The sequence below is a fragment of the Callionymus lyra genome, chromosome 3 (assembly GCF_982586985.1).
Source record: "Callionymus lyra chromosome 3, fCalLyr1.hap1.1, whole genome shotgun sequence".
Classification (NCBI taxonomy): domain Eukaryota; kingdom Metazoa; phylum Chordata; class Actinopteri; order Syngnathiformes; family Callionymidae; genus Callionymus; species Callionymus lyra.
Window position 1 is genome coordinate 7,277,998 of NC_141820.1, and position 25,030 is coordinate 7,303,027.

General features: G+C 32.1%; 1 protein-coding gene across 3 annotated transcripts in view; it reads right to left on the minus strand.

The window, feature by feature from the left end:
* Nucleotides 1–22,339, minus strand: part of ripor2 (RHO family interacting cell polarization regulator 2) — a 90,252-nt gene extending 67,913 nt beyond the window's left edge. The window contains exon 1 of one of the 3 annotated variants that reach the window (XM_087786293.1): nucleotides 22,179–22,339. In XM_087786293.1, coding sequence (XP_087642419.1) covers nucleotides 22,179–22,251 — 73 coding nt within the window. In that variant the 5' untranslated portion in view covers nucleotides 22,252–22,339. Of the gene's footprint in view, nucleotides 1–4,189; nucleotides 4,326–22,178 lie in introns of those variants that run through there. The other 2 variants (XM_087786294.1, XM_087786292.1) reach the window with 2 other exon arrangements.
* Nucleotides 22,340–25,030: the final 2,691 nt, after the last annotated feature.

Consider the following 25,030-nt stretch of genomic DNA (forward strand, 5'->3'; position numbering starts at 1 on the left):
AGAGGATCCTGGCAGCAGAAGCGACCACTTCAGCCCATCAAAGAAACGCTTCTTCAGCTTCAGAGACGCCAGCGACAGCTGGAGGAAGCAGACGCTGATGAAGGAGGTTTTTTTTCTCTTTCTGGTTTGTTTGTGTTCAGTGGAGCACGAGCTCGTGTGGTCGATGTGGATCTTAACTCTATAGCATGTTGTAAAAATAAATAATGTTTACAGTTGAAATTGTTTGATCATTTTTGATAATTTTTGAAAATTGTTTGACGACGATTGAAAATTGTTTGATTACAGTTGAAAATTGTTAGATTATAGTTGAAAATTGTTTGATTATAGTTGAAATTTGTTTGATTATAGTTTAAAATTGTTTGATTATAGTTGAAAATTGTTTGATTATAGTTGAAAATTGTTTGATTATAGTTTAAAATTGTTTGATTATAGTTGAAAATTGTTTGATTATAGTTTAAATTGTTTGATTATAGTTGAAAATTGTTTGATTACAGTTTAAAATTGTTTGATTATAGTTGAAAATTGTTTGATTATAGTTTAAATTGTTTGATTATAGTTGAAAATTGTTTGATTATAGTTTAAATTGTTTGATTATAGTTGAAAATTGTTTGATTATAGTTGAAAATTGTTTGATTACAGTTTAAAATTGTTTGATTATAGTTGAAAATTGTTTGATTATAGTTTAAATTGTTTGATTATAGTTGAAAATTGTTTGATTATAGTTGAAAATTGTTTGATTATAGTTGAAAATTGTTTGATTATATTGATTATAGTTGAAAATTGTTTGATTATAGTTGAAAATTGTTTGATTATAGTTGAAAATTGTTTGATTACAGTTGAAAATTGTTAGATTATAGTTGAAAATTGTTTGATTATAGTTGAAAATTGTTTGATTATAGTTGAAAATTGTTAGATTATAGTTGAAAATTGTTTGATTACAGTTTAAAATTGTTAGATTATAGTTGAAAATTGTTTGATTATAGTTGAAAATTGTTGGATTATAGTTGAAAATTGTTGGATTATAGTTTAAATTGTTTGATTATAGTTGAAAATTCTTTGATTATAGTTGAAAATTCTTTGATTATATTGATTATAGTTGAAAATTGTTTGATTATAGTTGAAAATTGTTTGATTACGATTGAAAATTGTTTGATTATAGTTGAAAATTGTTTGATTATAGTTTAAAATTGTTTGATTTTAGTTGAAAATTGTTTAATTTTAGTTGAAAATTGTTTGATTATAGTTGAAAATTGTTTGATTATAATTGAAAACTGTTTGATGACAATTGTTTTAGTAGTTTTATTAATGTTTACTAAGCGGAAGTCGGAGTGTACGATTGTATAACATACATAAAAATACTTGCTTCAAAAACATTCACTCCTCTGATGAAATACTTTCATCAACTTCACCACAGAGGTAATACTTCCTCATCTTTCTCAACCATCACTTTGAATTTCCTAAAACATTGTTTGTGTCCTAACTGTTCAAAATCAACGTAGCATCTAATTGATGTAAAGTTTATTCCAACATTTGGAATGTTAGCCGTGAAAGAAACATGTTTCTCTAGAAGATTCTTTCCTGATGTTTCCTGAGGATCTTCAGGAGCGAGAGAATCCAAACTGATGCTGCAGTGTTTATCTGCTCCTGCAGCTGGAACACCCACGGTGGGAGGTACCAGCACAACAATAGATCACCTTTGACCCACGGACACCCAGAGACTAAAGCTTCATTAGATCCATTCCACAATCACTGACGATGACTGAGGACGAGAGGATACAGTGACTCCAGCAGCGTGATGTTTGGACATATTTTGGTTTGAATACAAATGAAAGCAGTTACGTGTTATGTGGTATCATGTTTTTTATGTCCAGATATACAAGGTGAAAATTAAATACTACTGTTGAATCCAACAATTTTTAACTGTAATCTAACAATTTTCAAATATAATCAAACAATTTTCAACTATAATCAAACAATTTTCAACGATAATCAAACAATTTTCAACTATAATCAAACAATTTTCAACTATAATCAAACAATTTTCAACTATAATCCAACAATTTTCAACTATAATCCAACAATTTTCAACTGTAATCAAACAATTTTCAACTAGAATCAAACAATTTTCAACTGTAATCAAACAATTTTCAACTGTAATCAAACAATTTTCAACTATAATCAAACAATTTTCAACTATAATCAAACAATTTTCAACTATAATCAAACAATTTTCAACTGTAATCAAACAATTTTCAACTAGAATCAAACAATTTTCAACTGTAATCAAACAATTTTCAACTGTAATCAAACAATTTTCAACTATAATCAAACAATTTTCAACTATAATCTAACAATTTTCAACTGTAATCAAACAATTTTCAACTATAATCAAACAATTTTCAACTATAATCAAACAATTTTCAACTGAAATCAAACAATTTTCAACTGAAATCAAACAATTTTCAACTGTAATCAAACAATTTTCAACTATAATCAAACAATTATCAACTGAAACCAAAATCAAACAATTTTCAACTAAAATCAAACAATTTTCAACTGAAATCAAACAATTTTCAACTATAATCAAACAATTATCAACTGAAACCAAAATCAAACAATTTTTATCTATAATCAAACAATTTTCATCTATAATCAAACACTTGTCTGTAAATTCTACAACACTTGAGTCCTAAAGTACTTCTAAAATCAAACAATTTTCAACTATAATCAAACAATTTTCAACGATAATCAAACAATTTTCAACTATAATCAAACAATTTTCAACTATAATCAAACAATTTTCAACTGTAATCAAACAATTTTCAACTATAATCAAACAATTTTCAACTATAATCAAACAATTTTCAACTGAAATCAAACAATTATAATCAAACAATTTTCAACTATAATCTAACAATTTTCAACTATAATCAAACAATTTTCAACGATAATCAAACAATTTTCAACTGTAATCAAACAATTTTCAACTAGAATCAAACAATTTTCAACTATAATCCAACAATTTTCAACTATAATCCAACAATTTTCAACTGTAATCAAACAATTTTCAACTATAATCTAACAATTTTCAACTATAATCAAACAATTTTCAACTATAATCAAACAATTTTCAACTATAATCAAACAATTTTCAACTATAATCAAACAATTTTCAACTATAATCAAACAATTTTCAACTGTAATCAAACAATTTTCAACTAGAATCAAACAATTTTCAACTGTAATCAAACAATTTTCAACTGTAATCAAACAATTTTCAACTATAATCAAACAATTTTCAACTATAATCTAACAATTTTCAACTGTAATCAAACAATTTTCAACTATAATCAAACAATTTTCAACTATAATCAAACAATTTTCAACTGAAATCAAACAATTTTCAACTGAAATCAAACAATTTTCAACTGTAATCAAACAATTTTCAACTATAATCAAACAATTATCAACTGAAACCAAAATCAAACAATTTTCAACTAAAATCAAACAATTTTCAACTGAAATCAAACAATTTTCAACTATAATCAAACAATTATCAACTGAAACCAAAATCAAACAATTTTTATCTATAATCAAACAATTTTCATCTATAATCAAACACTTGTCTGTAAATTCTACAACACTTGAGTCCTAAAGTACTTCCACTGTATCGTGTTACGCATCATATCCACACATTTAAGCGCTCAAAACATTCCCAAAAAAGACACATGGTGGTCAACACACACCTACTGTACCTTGTTTTGACAGGAAATATAAACTATAATTAATGTTTGTTTTGGAACATGAACTCAAAACTGAACACAAATGGACCAAAGATTGATTAAAAAAAACACGTTCTATGATCATCAATGAATTCATTAATGGTCTATATCCGGTTGTACGTCTATGAAGAGTAAAGTATTTAAATATTGTAAAATATTGATGATTGATTGGTCAAATGATTGACAGCTAGAAATAAGTTATCAAATGAACCTCTTTAATATTGAGTTCCAACACCTGGACACGTTCTAATTGTGTTTAATTCTCGAATAAAATCTAAACGTGGATCATCCACGCGAGACTGACCCACTGAACCCGCGAGAGAAGCGTTCAATCATCCGTGATCTTGAGTTTATTCGAAAGCCACGGAAGATGTTGTTGTTGGTTCTGGTCGAGGGACGTCACTCACCGTCACGAACCCGCTCCTCGGTCTACATGCGCCGGTGTTTGCGGAGGAAAAAAAAAAGAACCTCTCGGCAGAAACACGAAGATCCCTCGGTTAGTCCAGCAGGAGACGTCGGTGCATGTGTCCGTGCGTGCGTCTGTGCGCGTGTCCGCAGCGAAACTGACTCGATTCAACACATTCCAGGTTGTGTTCGCTAGAAGCTCCGCCCACGACAGCGCCGGCCAATCACGGCGGCGCTACGTCAGAGGTGGGCGGAGCTTAGTCGTCATCCCCCCTCTTTCCCTTTTTTCCTGATTGAAAATCCTCTCCTTTGTCTCCCCCCTTTTGTGTCTCCCCCCTTTTGTGTCTCCCCCCCTTTTGTGTCTCCCCCGTCTGGATCTGACTGGTTCAGTGTCCGATTAGATTACATTCGATACGTTTTTGTTTTTTTAAATTGAATTGAAAAACAAGAATTTTGCTTCAGTGGTTGAAGTGTTGACGTTCATGAGAAGTGTGTGTGTGTGTGTGTGTGTGTGTGTGTGTGTGTGTGTGTGTGTGTGTGTGTGCGTGCGTGTGTGTGTGTGTGTGTGGGTGTGCGTTTTACTTAAAGTGATAGTTCAACCGGATTTCACTTATTTTCTATGAGTAATCTGTCATTTTGAGAGTTAAAGACAAAAAGGTTTGTTCATTTTAATGTAGTGACTGGAGCTCAGTTGTTCACCTTCGTCCAAAAAGACACTTAAAAACCTCCAAATATCTCCATAATGTTCGTCTGCAACTTCCCTTTAAATATTTTCCAACTATAATCAAATCATTTTCAACTGTAATCCAACAATTTTCAACTGTAATCCAACAATTTTCAACTATAATCAAACAATTTTCAACTATAATCCAACATTTTTCAACTATAATCAAACAATTTTCAATTATAATCAAACAATTTTCAACTGTAATCAAACAATTTTCAACTGCTATAATCCAACAATTTTCAACTATAATCAAACAATTTTCAACTATAATCAAATAATTTTCAACTATAATCAAACAATTTTCAACTATAATCCAACAATTTTCAACTATAATCCAACAATTTTCAACTACAATCAAACAATTTTCAACTATAATCAAACAATTTTCAACTATAATCAAACAATTTTCAACTATAATCCAACAATTTTCAACTATAATCCAACAATTTTCAACTACAATCAAACAATTTTCAACTATAATCCAACAATTTTCAACTATAATCCAACAATTTTCAACTACAATCAAACAATTTTCAACTATAATCAAACAATTTTCAACTATAATCAAACAATTTTCAACTATAATCAAATAATTTTCAACTATAATCAAACAATTTTCAACTATAATCCAACAATTTTCAACTATAATCCAACAATTTTCAACTACAATCAAACAATTTTCAACTATAATCAAACAATTTTCAACTATAATCAAACAATTTTCAACTATAATCCAACAATTTTCAACTATAATCCAACAATTTTCAACTACAATCAAACAATTTTCAACTATAATCAAACAATTTTCAACTATAATCCAACAATTTTCAACTATAATCCAACAATTTTCAACTATAATACAACAATTTTCAACTATAATCCAACAATTTTCAACTATAATCCAACAATTTTCAACTATAATCAAACAATTTTTAAATAAAATCAAACAATTTTCAACTATAATCAAACAATTTTCAACTATAATCAAACAATTTTCAACTATAATCAAACAATTTTCAACTATAATCCAACAATTTTCAACTATAATCCAACAATTTTCAACTACAATCAAACAATTTTCAACTATAATCCAACAATTTTCAACTATAATCCAACAATTTTCAACTACAATCAAACAATTTTCAACTATAATCAAACAATTTTCAACTATAATCAAACAATTTTCAACTATAATCCAACAATTTTCAACTATAATACAACAATTTTCAACTATAATCCAACAATTTTCAACTATAATCCAACAATTTTCAACTATAATCAAACAATTTTTAAATAAAATCAAACAATTTTCAACTATAATCAAACAATTTTCAACTTTAATCAAACAATTTCAACTATAATCAAACAATTTTTGATCAAACAAGATTCATGTTTTTCTAGATGATTCAAACTTTCACATTTCACCGAAAAGTGTATGTTTGTTGGTTTTTTTGATCATTTATTATGAAAGTTACATAATCATGTGTGTTCATCATCTTAACATGATACAAGTCATGTGATCCTCATGTCACATGATCATTCATTCAGGTCATGTGATCATGTGACAAACCCTTCGATTTGTCACAAATGTTAACTTGTACACAAACTAATCTCTCTGGTCACATAAGAAATGTTGTCGTCGTTGTGTTGTTGTTTCTCATGAATCATGTTTGTGTAACCACAGGACGTGTGTGTAGACAGAGACACGTGAGGTTGTCAAATGTTACGTGTTTCCTCGTCAGGTGGACACAATAGCTCTGAGCTACACAACAGGCGACGCACTCTCTACACAATCACCTTCGACAAAATGCTTCGCCTGCTCAAGACGCACACAGCAACAAATTGAACGACACAAAGAGACGACCACGAGTGAGACGCTCGTCCAATCATCGACCTCTATTATATAATACATAATGTAATATTATATAACATATACTATAATATAAACTATAATATTATATAACATATAATATAATAGTTTATATTATATAATACATAATGTAATATTATATAACATATACTATAATATAAACTATAATATTATATAACATATAATATAATAGTTTATATTATATAATATATAATGTAATATTATATAACATATACTATAATATAAACTATAATATTATATAACATATAATATTATAGTTTATATTATTAATATATAATATAATATTATATAACATATACTATAATATAAACTATAATATTATATAACAGATACTATAATATGAACTACAATATTATATAATATATAATATAATATTATATAACATAATATAATATAAACCATAATATTATATAATATATAATATAATATAAACTATAATAGTATACAACATATAATATACTATAAACTATAATATTATATAATATAAAATATAATGTAAACTATAATATTATACAACATATAATATAATATAAACTATAATATTATATAATATATAATGTAATCTATAATGTTATATAATATATAATAGAATATAAACTATAATATTATATAACATATAATATAATATAAACTATAATATTATATAATATATCATATAATCTATAATGTTGTATAATATATAATAGAATATAAACTATAATATTATATAACATATAATACAATATAAACTGTAATATTATATAACATATAATACAATATAAATTGTAATATTATATAATATATAATATAATATAAACTATAATATTATATAACATATAATATAATATATAATGTCATATAATATTGTCAAAGAATAGATGAAAGGATAAAAACAAGAAGAAGGAAAAATGACAATAGGAATTAAAAAAAACACCAGAAGGATAAAGACTAGAAAGAGAAAACATTCTAGAAGAAAGAGTAAAAGACTAGAAGAAAGAAAAAAAGACAAAAGAAAGAAAAAATCAGAAAAAAATGAAGAAGAATTGATAAAAACTACTTTAATCATTAAGACATTTGATTCTGTGTCGAAAAACACGAACAGAAAAAACTAATATTGTGAAACAATTTGCAGGTAAAACTGAACTAATATTTGGGCTAAAAAGTGAATTAAGCCAAAATCCGAAAAAGTTATAATCATGAATAACAGAAAAAATTAATCATATTTCAATAAAAAAAATAAAAAAAAATAAAAATCAAGAAAAACATTTTTTTAAAGAGGGCAAAGCAGAATTACAATCTCCAGGAAAAAACAGAAAAAGTAACACGAAAAATAGTCCCAAAAATCAAAAGTAAAAATGGCAGAAAAAACAGACGTAAAATTGCAGAAAAACAAAAGTAAAAATTGCAGAAAAAACAGAAGTAAAGCTGCAGGGAAAACAGAAGTAAAAATTGCAGAAAAAAACAGAAGTAAAATTGCAGGGGAAAAAAAGGAAAAATTGCAGGGAAACCAGAAGTAAAAATGGCAAGAAAAATAGAAATGAAAAATTTGCTAAAAATAGAAAAAATCATAATGAAAAATAAAAGACAAAATATAATAATCATGAAAAACAGAAAAACAAATTGCAGGAAAAACAGGAAAGTAATAAACACAAAAGAAATGATCACAAAAATTAAAAACAAACAAACGTTATTTTATAAAGAATTATCCATTTATTCCTAAATAAATCATGTTTTTTATCATTATTCGAGTCACTTCATCATCTTGACAGTGAAAGTGTAAAAACCTCTGGTCACTAGAGACTGAGATATAAATAACGTCTCACAGCTGAGTGTGGAGACCACGTGACCAGAGGTCAGAGAGGTCAAGTCAGGGGACGTACGGGCGCAAGTGTTTGTGGGCGTCGCCCACTTTAGAGACAAGAATGTCCAGGAACTCCCTCTCGAGTCTCACGCCCGACACTGGAATGATCTTCAGTCGAGTGTCGACTCAGGGGCCGCGTTTGTACTGAGTAAAAAATAATTAAAATCAAGATAAATATGATACAATTATTATTTTATTGTACTTTATATAACTTTCAACTATAATCAAACAATTTTCAACTATAATCAAACAATTTTTAACTATAATCAAACAATTTTCAACTATAATCAACAATTTTCAACTATAATCAAACAATTTTTAACTAGAATCAAACAATTTTCAACTATAATCAACAATTTTCAACTGTAATCAAACAATTTTTAACTATAATCAAACAATTTTTAACTATAATCAAACAATTTTCAACTATAATCAACAACTTTCAACTATAATCAAACAATTTTCAACTATAATCAAACAATTTTCAACTATAATCAACAACTTTCAACTATAATCAAACAAATTTTTAACTATAATCAAACAATTTTCAACTATAATCAAACAATTTTCAACTATAATCAACAATTTTCAACTATAATCAAACAATTTTCAACTATAATCAAACAATTTTCAACTATAATCAAACAATTTTCAACTATAATCAACAATTTTCAACTATAATCAAACAATTTTCAACTATAATCAAACAATTTTCAACTATAATCAAACAATTTTTAACTATAATCAAACAATTTTTAACTAGAATCAAACAATTTTCAACTATAATCAACAATTTTCAACTGTAATCAAACAATTTTTAACTATAATCAAACAATTTTTAACTATAATCAAACAATTTTCAACTATAATCAACAACTTTCAACTATAATCAAACAATTTTTTAACTATAATCAAACAATTTTCAACTATAATCAACAATTTTCAACTATAATCAAACAATTTTTAACTATAATCAAACAATTTTCAACTAAAATCAAAGAATTTTCAACTAAAATCAAACAATTTTCAACTAAAATCAAACAATTTTCAACTATAATCAAACAATTTTCAACTAAAATCAAACAATTTTCAACTAAAATCAAACAATATTCAACTATAATCAAACAATTTTCAACTAAAATCAAACAATTTTCAACTAAAATCAAACAATTTTCTACTATAATCAAACAATTTTCTGATTTTAACTGATAACTGATATATAAGATAAAATAAATTCTTTCATATTCACCTAAATAAACCTAAATAAATACTCAAAAAAACATCCTAAAATAACGTATAATCATACTTGATAATAGGAATAAATAGTAAATAGAATTTTTACATAAGGTCCCCCAGTTTTTCATTATAATTAATTTACTGTATTTTTGTGTTTTTTATTTTCCTGTTTATTGTGCAATTTGTTTTTTCTGTCTTTCATGATCCTCTGTTGGTATTGTCAGGTGACGCCGTTTACATTTTTATATTTAATTTAGAAGAATATCAATTTAAAAAATGTTGAATTAAAAAAGGTATTTTTGAATGATTGTAATAAGAATATCAAACTCTATGTGTACAAATAAATTCATTCATTTTTTAAAATATTAGATTAAAAATATATATATATATATAATGATTCAAAGAAATAAATACAACTATTCAATAATAATAATATTAATAATAATAATATTACCCTGAGCTGGAGAAAAAAAGCATCAAGTGATGGTTTAACGATAATGACGTCACATCTTGGGATCTTTAGTTATCGTTTTTCTGTAGATGAATGCTCTTTACATGGATCTGTTGGACCTGAACTCTGGTTCAAACGTTTGCACAGGAAGCCACTGACGTCTAAGTAGGTCAGCGGAGGCGAGCGTCAGAGAGACGAGCAGCAGCTTCTTCTTCCCTGAAGCCGGAGGAGCTTCTCTTGACGCACTGATGCTGAGGTCGAGTCACGGGAACGACTTCCTGCATGTGTGGGTGGATCAGCTTCAGAGGCTTCACGGCCGCCACGGTCGCTTCCAGGGCGGCGACAAAAGTCACGCTCGGAGGAACCGGGAGGAAGAAGAAATTGTGTTTCATCATCGGCTGCTTCTGCCTGGTAACAAGTCATTGAACGCACCGCGGTGACTCACGTGGAAGATAAAGTCGAGATCTTTTTTCGTGACATCTTGCGGGAATTAGGAACTTTTTTACGGCTATTTTCGGTGTTGATACGTTTGGAGTTTGACCTGAAAGTTTGTTAAGCATGTTTTTTGTGCGTAAAACCCCTTCGTACACGATTTAATTCTCGAGTTCGTCGTGACAAACGTGATCAAGAAGCCTGTGGAGACACGTCGTCGTAAATAAAGAAAGAAAATGATGGAAAAAAGAGGATAAAAAGAAGGCTCTGGGAAATATACACTGAACTAAACTATTAGGGAAAAAAAGGAAATGAGAAGAAAAAAAGATATTAGTAAAAAATAATTAATTTAATGGTGAAAAAAAAAGATTTTGGGATATAAATGATTGAAAACTAAACAAAGAAAATGATTGAAAAAAAAGAATGCTTGAAAAAAGGAGCTTTGAGAATTATATCATAAAAGTATAAAATGAAGAAAACAAATTGAGAAAAGCAAGGCTGTGAGATATTTAATTAAAAATAAGAAAAATGAAGAAAAGAAAAAAAGAAAATGAATGGAGACAGTCGTGGGAGATGGATAATAAAAAATTAAATGAGGAAAAAAGGCCAACTTTCTTACTGTGTGAGATATTTAATAAAAAAATAAAAGTAAAGGGAAAGTAGGAAAAAAAAGAGATGGTTGACGGCAGATAAATATAGAAGGAAAAAATGAAAGATGAAAAAAGACTGTGGGAATACAATTTATTTAAATAAAAATTGGAATAAAAACTGAATTAAAGAGGAGGAAGGTTGTGGGACATATATAATAAAAAAAAATTAATTAAATGATGAAAAAAGAAGAAGGCTGTGGGAGTTATACAATTTAAAATAGAATTGAAAAAAAAAAGAAATATAAAAAAGAAGGTTGTGTGAGATATATAATAAAAAATTAATAAAAAATAGAGGTTGAATAAATGAAGAAAAAGAAAATGAACAAAGGAGGCCATTGGATATAGAGAACATTTTTTATGCTTTAAACCTCAAAATACAGTGTAATTAACGCTTTTGTCATGATGGCTGTCGAGTTGCTCTTTAATTTAATTCCAAATGGTTTTAAAAAAAAGTCTTGAATTTCACTTTCATTAAGCGTTGAACAAAAATGACTCTAGTTAACTGCGCTAACTCTGCTAACTGTGCTAATGCTCTAACTGCACTAAATGCGGCTAATTCTGCTAACTTGCTAGCTGAGCTAAGAAGTGAATAAAAAATAAAAGAGATTTGATTTTGTTACATTTTCTTTAAAGAACAACTTGATCAGACACACTTGTTTGACGGGAATCGTGCAGAAGAACCTGATCATTGAAGTTGATCGGGTTAATAAGTAAGTAAGTGGTTTATCTTCGTGAACATGAAGCAACATAAGATGTTCAGAACCTGCAGTGGAAACGTCATGTCGTGTCACTAATGAAGACTTGAATGTCGTGGCAGCAGCTTCATGTTGTTCCTCAGCTTCGGTCTGAACATGTGGAGCCTCCAGGGCAGACGTCAGGAGAACAAAGATGGAGTCTCGGGTCCAGAATGTGTCTCTGTCTGCGCAGGACTTCATTTGACGAGAGGTCGAGGAATCAAACCTCGTCTTCAAATACTTTTTTGAATCATTCAAGTCAATGGTTTCTATATCGAATGGTTACATTTTTAATTTAAATTCATATTTTCATTTGTATTAAAAGGCAGAAATAATGAATGAATAATGAAAAACTTGAATAATTGAATTAATTAATTAATTTTCTTTTTTATTTACACACATAGTTTGATAATCTGACGACAACTATTGAAAATATATTTTCTAAATTCAATATTTTTCCATTCATGGCCTTTTAAATTAAATATAATAAAAGCTATAAGTTACATCAAGTAGCTCGACAGACTTTTGCTTTAAAAACAACTGAACTCAATCATTTGTATGTTGAAAAGTGGGATTTATTTCAGTTTATTTTTAAATATAATCAAAGAAAATAAAAATAAAATTTGGTATATTTTTATACATAGAGTTTGATATTCTATTGTCAAAAATCTCAAAATACATTTTCTAAAATCGATATTTTTTCATTGATAGTCATTTAAATTCAATATAAAAGTGTGCTTCCAGTAGCTCGGTGCTCTGTTGGTAATGTCTGGTGTCACTATTACAACGTTTATGTATTGAATTTAAAAGACTATATAAAAATATGACATAAAATATATTCTATAAGATATTTTAAATAAATATATATTATTGTTTTTAAGGTAAGTAAGGTAAAACTTTATTGATCCCTCTTAGAATCAAAACTTGATATGAAATATTGTGAAACAATTTTAAATTAATTTTAAAATAAATAAATAAATAATAACAATAATTATTTTTTTTAATCATTCAAAACATCTTTAACATTTCAACAACAAAAAAAAATTAATTACATTTTATAGAAACTTATTTTTGAATTATTGTTTTTTAGAATCAAAACTCTATTTGAATTTGATTTTTTTTCTAAATATATTTTAATTAAATTATTTCAAAAACGTCAACGTTTTAACACATCTATTATAAAATTAAATTAATTTAATATGGAAACGATTGAAGCCAATTATTAAAGAAATAAATGTGTGTGATGGGGGGTTTGGGGGGGCGATGTGTGTGTGTGTGTGTGTGTGTGTGTGTGTGTGTGTGTGTGTGTGTGTGTGTGTGTGTGTGTGTGTGTGTGTGTGTGTGTGTGTGTGTGTGTGTGTGTGTGTGTGTGTGTGTGTAGGGGGGTCTTGAATGCTGTGAGGTACCAACAAACTCTTCTTTGAACATCAGTTTCCCGTGTGTGAGTCTGTGGTCGACTCACTCGTGATCAAGTCAAAGCTGCTCCTTCATGCCGACCGCCCTGACCCAGTTACTCAAACACCACTGTGTTTAGACACCCCCGCCCCCCCCACCCCCCACACCCCCCACACCCCCCACACCCGCCCCCCGACACGGCTTCATTAACCCCCAAAATTCGGACGTTCACCCGCAAGCCGTCACAGCCTCACACACTCAAACCTGTTTGTACGATGAACACAACATTCGTGTCAGAGAAGTCGTGGAATACAGTTGTGCGTCGATGAGCCTCACGAGTACAAATTCTTAGAAGGTACTGGAGTACTTCACGGTGTGTAGTTTTTATATTCAGAACATCAGACTGGAATATGTTGTTTGACACCCCAAAGTCTGACCCTCAAACCGTCTACACAACTGTACACTGAACAAACTATCTTCAACGTTACCTTCGACCTCCCACGGAGACACAAACAAACCAAGACAACAAATACCAACACAACTCCTAGCAACTAACAACACAAACACACAACCAACCCAAACAAAAGAGCAACTTTGAGTCCCAGAGACCAGGATCCACAACGTTTGTCTTCACCACAGACCAGTATTATGTTAGTGATATATATTCACGGAGCGACTTGAAGTTAAATGTGTGTTTCAGGTTTATTTTGTTTAAATAAACTAGACTTAAATAAACTAGACTTAACTAAACTAGACTTTAATAAACTAGACTTTAATAAACTAGACTTTAATAAACTAGACTTTAATAAACTAGACTTAAATAAACTAGACTTAAATAAACTAGACTTAACTAAACTAGACTTAAATAAACTAGACTTGAATAAACTAGACTTAAATAAACTAGACTTAACTAAACTAGACTTTAATAAACTAGACTTTAATAAACTTGATTTTAATAAACTAGACTTTAATAAACTAGACTTTAATAAACTAGACTTAACTAAACTAGACTTTAATAAACTAGACTTTAATAAACTAGACTTAAATAAACTAGACTTAAATAAACTAGACTTAACTAAACTAGACTTAAATAAACTAGACTTGAATAAACTAGACTTAAATAAACTAGACTTAACTAAACTAGACTTTAATAAACTAGACTTTAATAAACTTGATTTTAATAAACTAGACTTTAATAAACTAGACTTTAATAAACTAGACTTAACTAAACTAGACTTTAATAAACTAGACTTTAATAAACTAGACTTAAATAAACTAAACTTAAATAAACTAGACTTAACTAAACTAGACTTTAATAAACTAGACTTTAATAAACTAGACTTAACTAAACTAGACTTTAATAAACTAGACTTTAATAAACTAGACTTAAATAAACTAGACTTAACTAAACTAGACTTAACTAAACTAGACTTAAATAAACTAGACTTGAATAAACTAGACTTAAATAAACTAGACTTAACTAAACTAGACTTTAATAAACTAGACTTTAATAAACTAGACTTTAATAAACTAGACTTTAATAAACTAGACTTAAATAAACTAGACTTAAATAAACTAGACTTAACTAAACTAGACTTAAATAAACTAGACTTGAATAAACTAGACTTAAATAAACTATACTTGAATAAACTAGACTTTGATAAAGTAGACTTTAATAAACTAGACTTAACTAAACTAGACTTAACTAAACTAGACTTTAATAAACTAGACTTTAATAACTAGACTTAAATAAACTAGACTTGAATAAACTAGACTTAACTAAACTAGACTTAACTAAACTAGACGTGAATAAACTAGACTTTAATGAACTAGACTTAAATAAATTAGACTTAAATAAACTAGACTTAACTAAACAAGACTTGAATAAACTAGACTTAAATAAACTAGACTTAACTAAACTTGACTTGAATAAACTAGACTTTAATAAACTTGACTTAACTAAACTAGACGTGAATAAACTAGACTTTAATGAACTAGACTTAAATAAATTAGACTTAAATAAGCTAGACTTAACTAAACAAGACTTGAATAAACTAGACTTAAATAAACTAGACTTAACTAAACTTGACTTGAATAAACTAGACTTTAATAAACTTGACTTAACTAAACTAGACGTGAATAAACTAGACTTTAATGAACTGGACTTAAATAAACTAGACTTAAATAAACTAGACTTAACTAAACAAGACTTGAATAAACTAGATTTAAATAAACTAGACTTAACTAAACAAGACTTGAATTAACTAGACTTCAACAAGTGTCTTGACGTGTCACCAGCTAAGGATACTTTGAAGAAAATACCGTCTTTTTCTCAAATCAAAACACATTTCAGACAGAAATATTTTTACCAAAGATGTAAATCATTAAAGTTTGATTCTAACCATGACCACAAGATGGCACTTCAGAGACTGTGTTTGTGATCGTTGAACGTAATCAGTGCTTGATATGTTTTTTCGTAACTAAATACCTCACGGGCCGGTAGAACTATGTAAGTGCAAGTATTTGTTGTTGTAGGATCAGTAGCATCGATACTGATACGTTCCACCGACAGGATCTCTGAAGCGCCCTCTTGTGGACGTGGTTAGAATTCATGGGTTCAGGTTTTAATGCTTAAAAAACTTTGTTACCTTTTTCAAATATCTTATTAAAAATGTTCAAGTCCAGTTACCCAGAAATACCAGGTAAATAAAATATACTGTATAATTACTATTATTGAGTGTATCAGAGGAAGAGTGGAAAAACTGCAGTATTATTGGTTGATGATTATTATATAACACATGTATAGTTAAGTGTAGAAGTACAAGAGACTTTATTATTGTTTTCAGGGAATGAAATGGAATAAATTGGTTGTAATATAATCAGCAAACATGATTGATCTCTGTTGGTAATGTCTGTTGTCATTATCATATCAACGTTTATATATTGAATTTAAAAAACTGAAAATATATTACATTTAAAAAAAATATTTAATTATAATATTAATTATTATTGATTAATTATTTTAAATTATTGTTTTTGGAATCAAAACTTGATGTGAATTATTGAAATTTTCAACCTTTCAACATTTAAATTATAGAATTAAATTAACTGAGATTAGATTAGATTAGATTGGATTAGATTAGATTAGATTAGATTAGATTAGATTAGAAAGACAAGGGGAAATGTGAGTTTACAGCAGCATCAAGTGAACAGAAATATAAGAGCACACAACGAAAATTGAATAAAATACTAGTGGAAACTAGTACACCAACGTTTATATTCCTTCCTTCCTTCCTTCCTTCCTTCCTTCCTTCCTTCCTTCCTTCCTTCCTTCCTTCCTTCCTTCCTTCCTTCCTTATTTCCTTATTTCCTTCCTTCCTTCCATACTACCTTACTATCTTACTTCCTTCCTTCCATACTTCCTTACTACCTTCCTTCCTTCCTTCCTTACACACTTCCTTTCTTCCTTATTTCATTATTTCCTTCCTTCCTTCCATACTACCTTACTACCTTCCTTCCTTCCTTCCTACCTTTTTTCCTTCCTTCCTTCCTTATTTCCTTCCTTCCTTCCATACTACCTTACTACCTTCCTTCCTTCCTTCCTTCCTTCCTTCCTTCCTTCCTTCCTTCCTTCCTTCCTTCCTTCCTTCCTTCCTTCCTTCCTTCCTTCCTTCCTTCCTTCCTACCTTATTTCCTTCCTTCCTTCCTCCCTTACATACTTCGTTCCTTCCTTGAAGATATTTTTAATAAATATATATAAGTGTTTTTAGAATGAAAACTTGATCTGAAATATTGTGAAACAAATTGAAATTAATTTTAAAATAAAAAATAATAATAATAACAATAATATACAGTATATTTTTATAATCATTCAAAAAACTCTTCAACCTCTCAACAACAACAACAAAAATGTAATCTTAAATTGAGGCTTCATACTTCAATATATATAATATATATATTTCTGAAATATAATGTTGATAACACAAAACATGGAGTCATTCTGAGGTGAGGTTTAACACATATATAACCCAATATATAACATATATACAGTAGAGTTATTTAAAATATATTCTGCCCCTGATATGTTCATGAAGGTGTGTGTAAAGATTGTGACACTGGTGTGTAACCATGAACAATGAAGCTAACATGCTAATGCTGCTCCACTGATCCACTTTCATCCTCACTTTGACTCCACGAGCCTGAGAGGCTGTGATTGGCTGCATCGCTGTTCAAGCTAACGTGGTGTGTTTCAGTGAGAAGTGGGTCAGTGGAGGCTTTAACACACTGACGCATCCTCCCAACAACATATCTTCCTTCTGAGGATGGAGGGATGGAGGGATGGATGGAGGGATGGAGGGATGGAGGGATCGACGGATGACGACATCCATCCATTTTTGACAAATACTGAAAACGACCTTATCGACAGCATTGTTGGGGTTTTTAAGTTTAAATCCAGTGTTTTTTATGCACTTTTAACTCAGTTAAATGCATTTTCTTTAATCCTAAAAAGACACTAAAAGGAGAAAAGTCTGTGAAGAATATTTTCATTTATCGAAAGAATATATATCTCCTCAACAACAACAACATGTGCCTTCAAAGTTCTGTGTAAATATTCAGATTTTGATCTGATTTCTCAAACAAATCCCAGAGAAACTGATGTAAACGCTCTCCTGTATCGATTACTTAAGAATAATAACAATAAAAAAGTTTCTTATTATAAATAAAGCTAAAATATTTTAGTGATCTATATTTGAGACTGGGCGGCATCACAGGCGCTTTTAAGTTTGTCCGAGTGAAGAAGGATGTATGGTCGCACTACTGTTATTTGTTTTTATGTAATTCATTTACTTTTGTAACTCATTTCCTGCCTGAACGATATCAACAACATGGATGGATGGATGGATGGATGGATGGATGGATGGATGGATGGATGGATGGATGGATGGATGGATGGATGGATGGATGGATGGATGGATGGATGGATGGATGGATGGATGGATGGATGGATGGATGGATGGATGGATGGATGGATGGATGGATGGATGGATGGATGGATGGATGGATGGATGGATGGATGGATGGATGGATGGATGGATGGATGGATGGATGGATGGATGGATGGATGGATGGATGGATGGATGGATGGATGTTTTCAATTTTTTTTTTCAAGTTATACAGTTTTGAAGGTTGTTTTTTTTTATGTTAAAAAAGTTGTATGGTCGCACTACTGTTATTTGTTTTTATGTAATTCATTTACTTTTGTAACTCATTTCCTGCCTGAACGATATCAACAACATGGATGGATGGATGGATGGATGGATGGATGGATGGATGGATGGATGGATGGATGGATGGATGGATGGATGGATGGATGGATGGATGGATGGATGGATGGATGGATGGATGGATGGATGGATGGATGGATGGATGGATGGATGGATGGATGGATGGATGGATGGATGGATGGATGGATGGATGGATGGATGGATGGATGGATGGATGGATGGATGGATGGATGGATGGATGGATGGATGGATGGATGGATGGATGGATGGATGGATGGATGGATGGATGGATGGATGGATGGATGGATGGATGGATGGATGGATGGATGGATGGATGGATGGATGGATGGATGGATGGATGGATGGATGGATGGATGGATGGATGGATGTTTTCAATTTTTTTTTTCAAGTTATACAGTTTTGAAGGTTGTTTTTTTTTATGTTAAAAAAGTTTTCAAGTCGGGATCATTTTTGATTCAAGTAAAAAAAATAACTTTGACAGTAACAGCATGCAGTGGGCGGGTGCTTCCCCATTGGTCAGACATCTTTGAGTGACAGGTGTCTCCACCAATGGCGTGATGTTTGGTTGAAAACCTGAACATTTGAAGCGACTTTTTCTTTAATTGTAAATTTTTATTTTATTTTGAATAAACTTCCTCATAATTGGGTATTTTTTAATTGATTTAAGTATATTTTGTATTGTTATTGTAAATATGTTTTTGATTTATTTATTATTTATTTTATTTCTTTTTAAGTTTAACAAATTTTTCATTTTATTGAACCATAAAAAAAACAAGTCGACCTTCATCGATACAAACGTTTCTTCATCTTCCAGTCGTCGGTTTGAATAAAAACTAGTTGATTGTATTGTTTAAAAGTCCAACAAGTCTTGGACGGGCCTCACCCTGCAGCGTCCCGGGGTTATGAGAGGTGACCCTGGTCAACATCAAGCAGAAGTGGAGGATCTGAGGATCTGAGGATCTGTGGCTGCAGTTGAAACATCTGCAGCAATAAACACTCAGAAGCTGCTATTTTACTATCACTTCAAAAATATACTGTTGCTGTGATGATTGTTGTAGAACTGCTGCTGCATCTACTTCCTCTTTAGCATCTCACGTAACACACATGTTTCATTGACTTTCAAAAGGGCTTTCAAAACATATGAAGAGAGATTTTTCTCATATTAGTTTTCATTGTAATTATAATAATTTTTAAGATATTATTTATCTTTTTGATTTATATTTCAATTTAATTAACTTGTTTATTTTTTAATCAATGTTTTCATACATTCAAAAATGGAATTCCTTCCTTCCTTCCTTCCTTCCTTCCTTCCTTCCTTCCTTCCTTCCTTATTTCCTTCCTTCCTTCCTTACTACCTTACTTCCTTCCTTACATACTTCCTTCCTCATATACTTCCTTCCTGCCTTCCCTATTTCCTTCCTTCCTTCTGTCCTTACTTACTGACTTCCTTACTTCCTTACTTTCTTCCTTCCTTCCTTCCTTTCTTCCTTACATACTTCCTTCCTTCCTTATTTTCTTCCTTCCTTCCTTATTTCCTGCCTTCCTTCCTTCCTTCCTTCCTTCCTTCCTTCCTGACTTCCTTCCTTCCTTCCTTCCTTCCTTCCTTCCTTCCTTCCTTATTTCCTTCCTTCCTTCCTTACTACCTTACTTCCTTCCTTACATACTTCCTTCCTCATATACTTCCTTCCTGCCTTCCCTATTTCCTTCCTTCCTTCCGTCCTTACTTACTGACTTCCTTACTTCCTTACTTTCTTCCTTCCTTCCTTCCTTTCTTCCTTACATACTTCCTTCCTTATTTCCTTCCTTCCTTCCTTCCTTCCTTCCTTCCTTCCTTCCTTCCTTCCTTCCTTCCTTCCTTCCTTCCTTCCTTCCTTCCTTCCTTCCTTCCTTCCTTATTTCCTTCCTTCCTTCCTTACTACCTTACTTCCTTCCTTACATACTTCCTTCCTCATATACTTCCTTCCTTCCTTCCTTTCTTCCTTACATACTTCCTTCCTTCCTTATTTTCTTCCTTCCTTCCTTATTTCCTTCCTTCCTTCCTTCCTTCCTTCCTTCCTTACTGACTTCCTTACTTCCTTACTTCCTTACTACCTTAATTACTACCTTACATTCTTCCTTCCTTATATACTTCCTTCCTTCCTTCCTTCCTTCCTTCCTTCCTTCCTTCCTTCCTTATTTCCTTCCTTATTTCCTTCCTTCCTTCCTTCCTTCCTTCCTTCCTTCCTTCCTTCCTTCCTTCCTTCCTTCCTTCCTTCCTTCCTTCCTTCCTTCCTTCCATACTTCCTTCCTTCCTTCTATTAACATTTCTTTCATTATTATTGGTCTTTTATTTGGATCAAACGTATTATTATTTTATTATTTATAGTTTTTTTCACTTTGATTTTTTGCTTCCTTTGATTCAAACAAAGATAAGTTTGACTCTCGTTGACATCCATCGTTTTATCAGATCTCACCTTGAAAACTGTCCTCTGTCATCATATCAACAGACGAGCACCTGGAGGACACGTGTGGTCTGGTGGATTTTCTCTTTTAAAGCTTTAATATAGTTAATATAGTTTAAAGGATTAATATAGTTTAAAGATAGTTTAAAGGATTAATATAGTAATTATGTCATTAAGTTGTCGGTTCAACTCCTTACATGACGTCGTTCAGACCCTCGAACCACAGCCGAGCGAAGACCGGTGACAGTTATTGTAGTACCACAGATTCAAGTACTACTTATATGAATATATTGTATCAAGCTGAAAAAATACTTTGTCTATGTTCAACACAAAAGTGAATTATTCGAACAACGGATACACAACCCTTGGTACGAGGCGCTCACGACCACACCCTCCTCACTCACGGCGCCGACAAAACCGCGAACTCCCATGATGCATTTCTACACACCGCTGTATTTAGTGACGACACTGTGTTTAAACTCTCAGTGAAGGTTCGTCCGCGGCTGCGATCGGTTGACTGGGCGGCAAAGCGTTCCGGGAGGTGTTCATGACACCGGTGCTGAGAGGATCATCATCTCGTGTGTTGAGTCGACGGATAAATGTTGAATTAAGTCCTTAAATTCCGTGGCTTTGATCGACTGCGTTGGTTTCAGGACAAAAACCCTGATTTTCTAGATCGAAGAACCGGCTTCGGGTGAAGTCGCCGCTACAGTCGACTTCACTCTTTCATAACCATGATCATGAACCTCACACACACACACACACACACACACACACACACACACACACACACACACACACACACACACACACACACACACACACACACACACACACACACACACACACACACACACACACACACACACACACACACACACTCTCTACCTTCCTCGTAGAACACGTCCTCCGCCTCCTCGCGCATCATCTGCTCCTGGTCGTCCTCGACTACATCAACCATGACGACGACGAAGAGCTTGGACCGTCGGATCAGAACGTGGTCGACGACGAGTGTGTGTGTGTGACGGTGTGTGTGTGTGTGTGTGTGTGTGTGAGAGAGAGAAGGAGTTGTTCCAGCAGCCTGAGCTGCAGCAGTGCTTTCATAACATCCTGAAGTGAGAGTGTGAGTGGACGAGCACTTGTAGGAGTTCTGGGGGGAGTGATTATCATGTTGGCTTCTTCTCGTCTATTTATGGACCTGATAACGTCTGGAGCTGCTGAGGACGAGAGGATCGGAACAAACACGACTCTGGTGATGAATATAAAGCCGTTTATGACCAAATAATACCGTTTTTTTTTAAACTACATCTACAACTTTATTGACACTACACGGTGACAGAAAAACATATTCAAGAAGAACCAACCCCCCCCCCCCCCACACACACACACACACTCAAATTAGAGAATCAACCAATGGGCTGGGTTCTTTATCTTAAGCTCCGCCCATCGAGCGGGAGCACGAAGAGATTTGATTGGATCGGCCGTGTGTCAATCAAAACAGCTGATTTGGTTGTCATGAGAACTCGTGTTACGAAGTCATTGTCTGCAAATTATTTTTGTAAATTCCAAGGAAACACTTTACTTTTGTAACTCGTTTCCTGCCTGAATGATCCTTGTTAATACACTATCACAACACCAGAGTCAAATACTGGACAATACTACACATATATGCTTGTTACTACACTATCACAACACCAGAGTCAAGTACTCAACAATACTACACTATCACAACACCAGAGTCAAGTACTCAACAATACTACACATATATACTTGTTACTACACTATCACAACACCAGAGTCAAGTATTCAACAATACTACACTATCACAACACCAGAGTCAAGTACTCAACAATACTACACATATATATACTTGTTACTACAGTATCACAAAAGCAGAGTCAAGTACTTGATTGGATCGGCCGTGTGTCAATCAAAACAGCTGATTTGGTTGTCATGAGAACTCGTGTTACGAAGTCATTGTCTGCAAATTATTTTTGTAAATTCCAAGGAAACACTTTACTTTTGTAACTCGTTTCCTGCCTGAATGATATCAACAACATGGAATAATATAGAATAGATACATGGATAAAACTGCTGTTTTCAAAAACTAATTAAGTTAAAGTTAAAGTAATAAATAAAATAGGTTAAGTTAAAATAATAAATAGAGAATCACACACACACATAGAGGGATCACTGACCAGATCACTGACCGGATCACTGACAGGATCACTGACAGGATCACTGAGCAGATCACTGACAGGATCACTGACCGGATCACTGACCAGATCACTGACCAGATCACTGAGCAGATCACTGACAGGATCACTGACCGGATCACTGACAAGATCACTGACCAGATCACTGAGCAGATCACTGACAGGATCACTGACCGGATCACTGACAAGATCACTGACAGGATCACTGACAGATCACTGACAGGATCACTGACATGGATCACTGACAGGATCACTGACCGGATCACTGACAAGATCACTGACAGGATCACTGACATGGATCACTGACAGGATCACTGACCGGATCACTGACAGGATCACTGACCGGATCACTGACAGATCACTGACAGGATCACTGACCGGATCACTGACAGATCACTGACAGGATCACTGACCGGATCACTGACAGATCACTGACAGGATCACTGACCGGATCACTGACAGGATCACTGACCGGATCACTGGCAGGATCACTGACCAGATCACTGACCAGATCACTGACAGGATCACTGACAGGATCACTGACAGGATCACTGACCGGATCACTGACAGGATCCCTGACAGGATCCCTGACAGGATCACTGACAGGATCACTGACAGGATCACTGATTTCAGCCCAAACAGAATCTTTAGAGTCCAAGCACGACCCTGAAGTGATTCCACAGTCGACCTGGATTCTAGAAACGCTGCAGACTTTGATCTTTCATTTATTCCTGGTTGAGAGCCGAACAGACGCTTCTCTCTCCACCGGCACCAGAATAGAAACCTCGGATCATTATCGCTGCAGACCTCGGCTCCTCTGTGGCTTCAGCCCGACGAACTCATTCTCACTCCAGGCTCGTCCGGGCGAGATATTTAATTGACACGCTTCAAACGTGCCCGAGAAAATGTCAGGCGTCACAATTACTGCCAAACATGTTCGCTGACTGCAAACACATCGTCACGAATGTTAATAAAGTTTAAGCAGGAAATGACCTCTGTGTGACCTTCAACGACTCTTCCTGGAACCTGAATATGAAGGTAGAACCTTATGAGAACACGTTTAATATAATATTTAATAGAGGGGTTAGAAAATATCCATATGGTGATATATCGCAATATTACTTTCCCCGATAATGTATCGTATTCGACATAACTGTACAACAAGAACAAGTACTAGACAATACTACACATATATCCTTGTTAATACACTATCACAATACCAGAGTCAAATACTGGACAATACTAGACATATATGCTTGTTACTACACTATCACAACACCAGAGTCAAGTACTCAACAATACTACATATATATACACTTGTAACTACAGTGTCACAAAACCAGAGTCAAGTACTCAACAATACTACACATATATACTTGTTACTACACTATGACAACACCAGAGTCAAGTGCTGGACAATACTACACATATATACTTGTTACTACACTATCACAACACCAGAGTCAAGTACTCACCAATACTACACATTTATCCTTGTTAATACACTATCACAACACCAGAGTC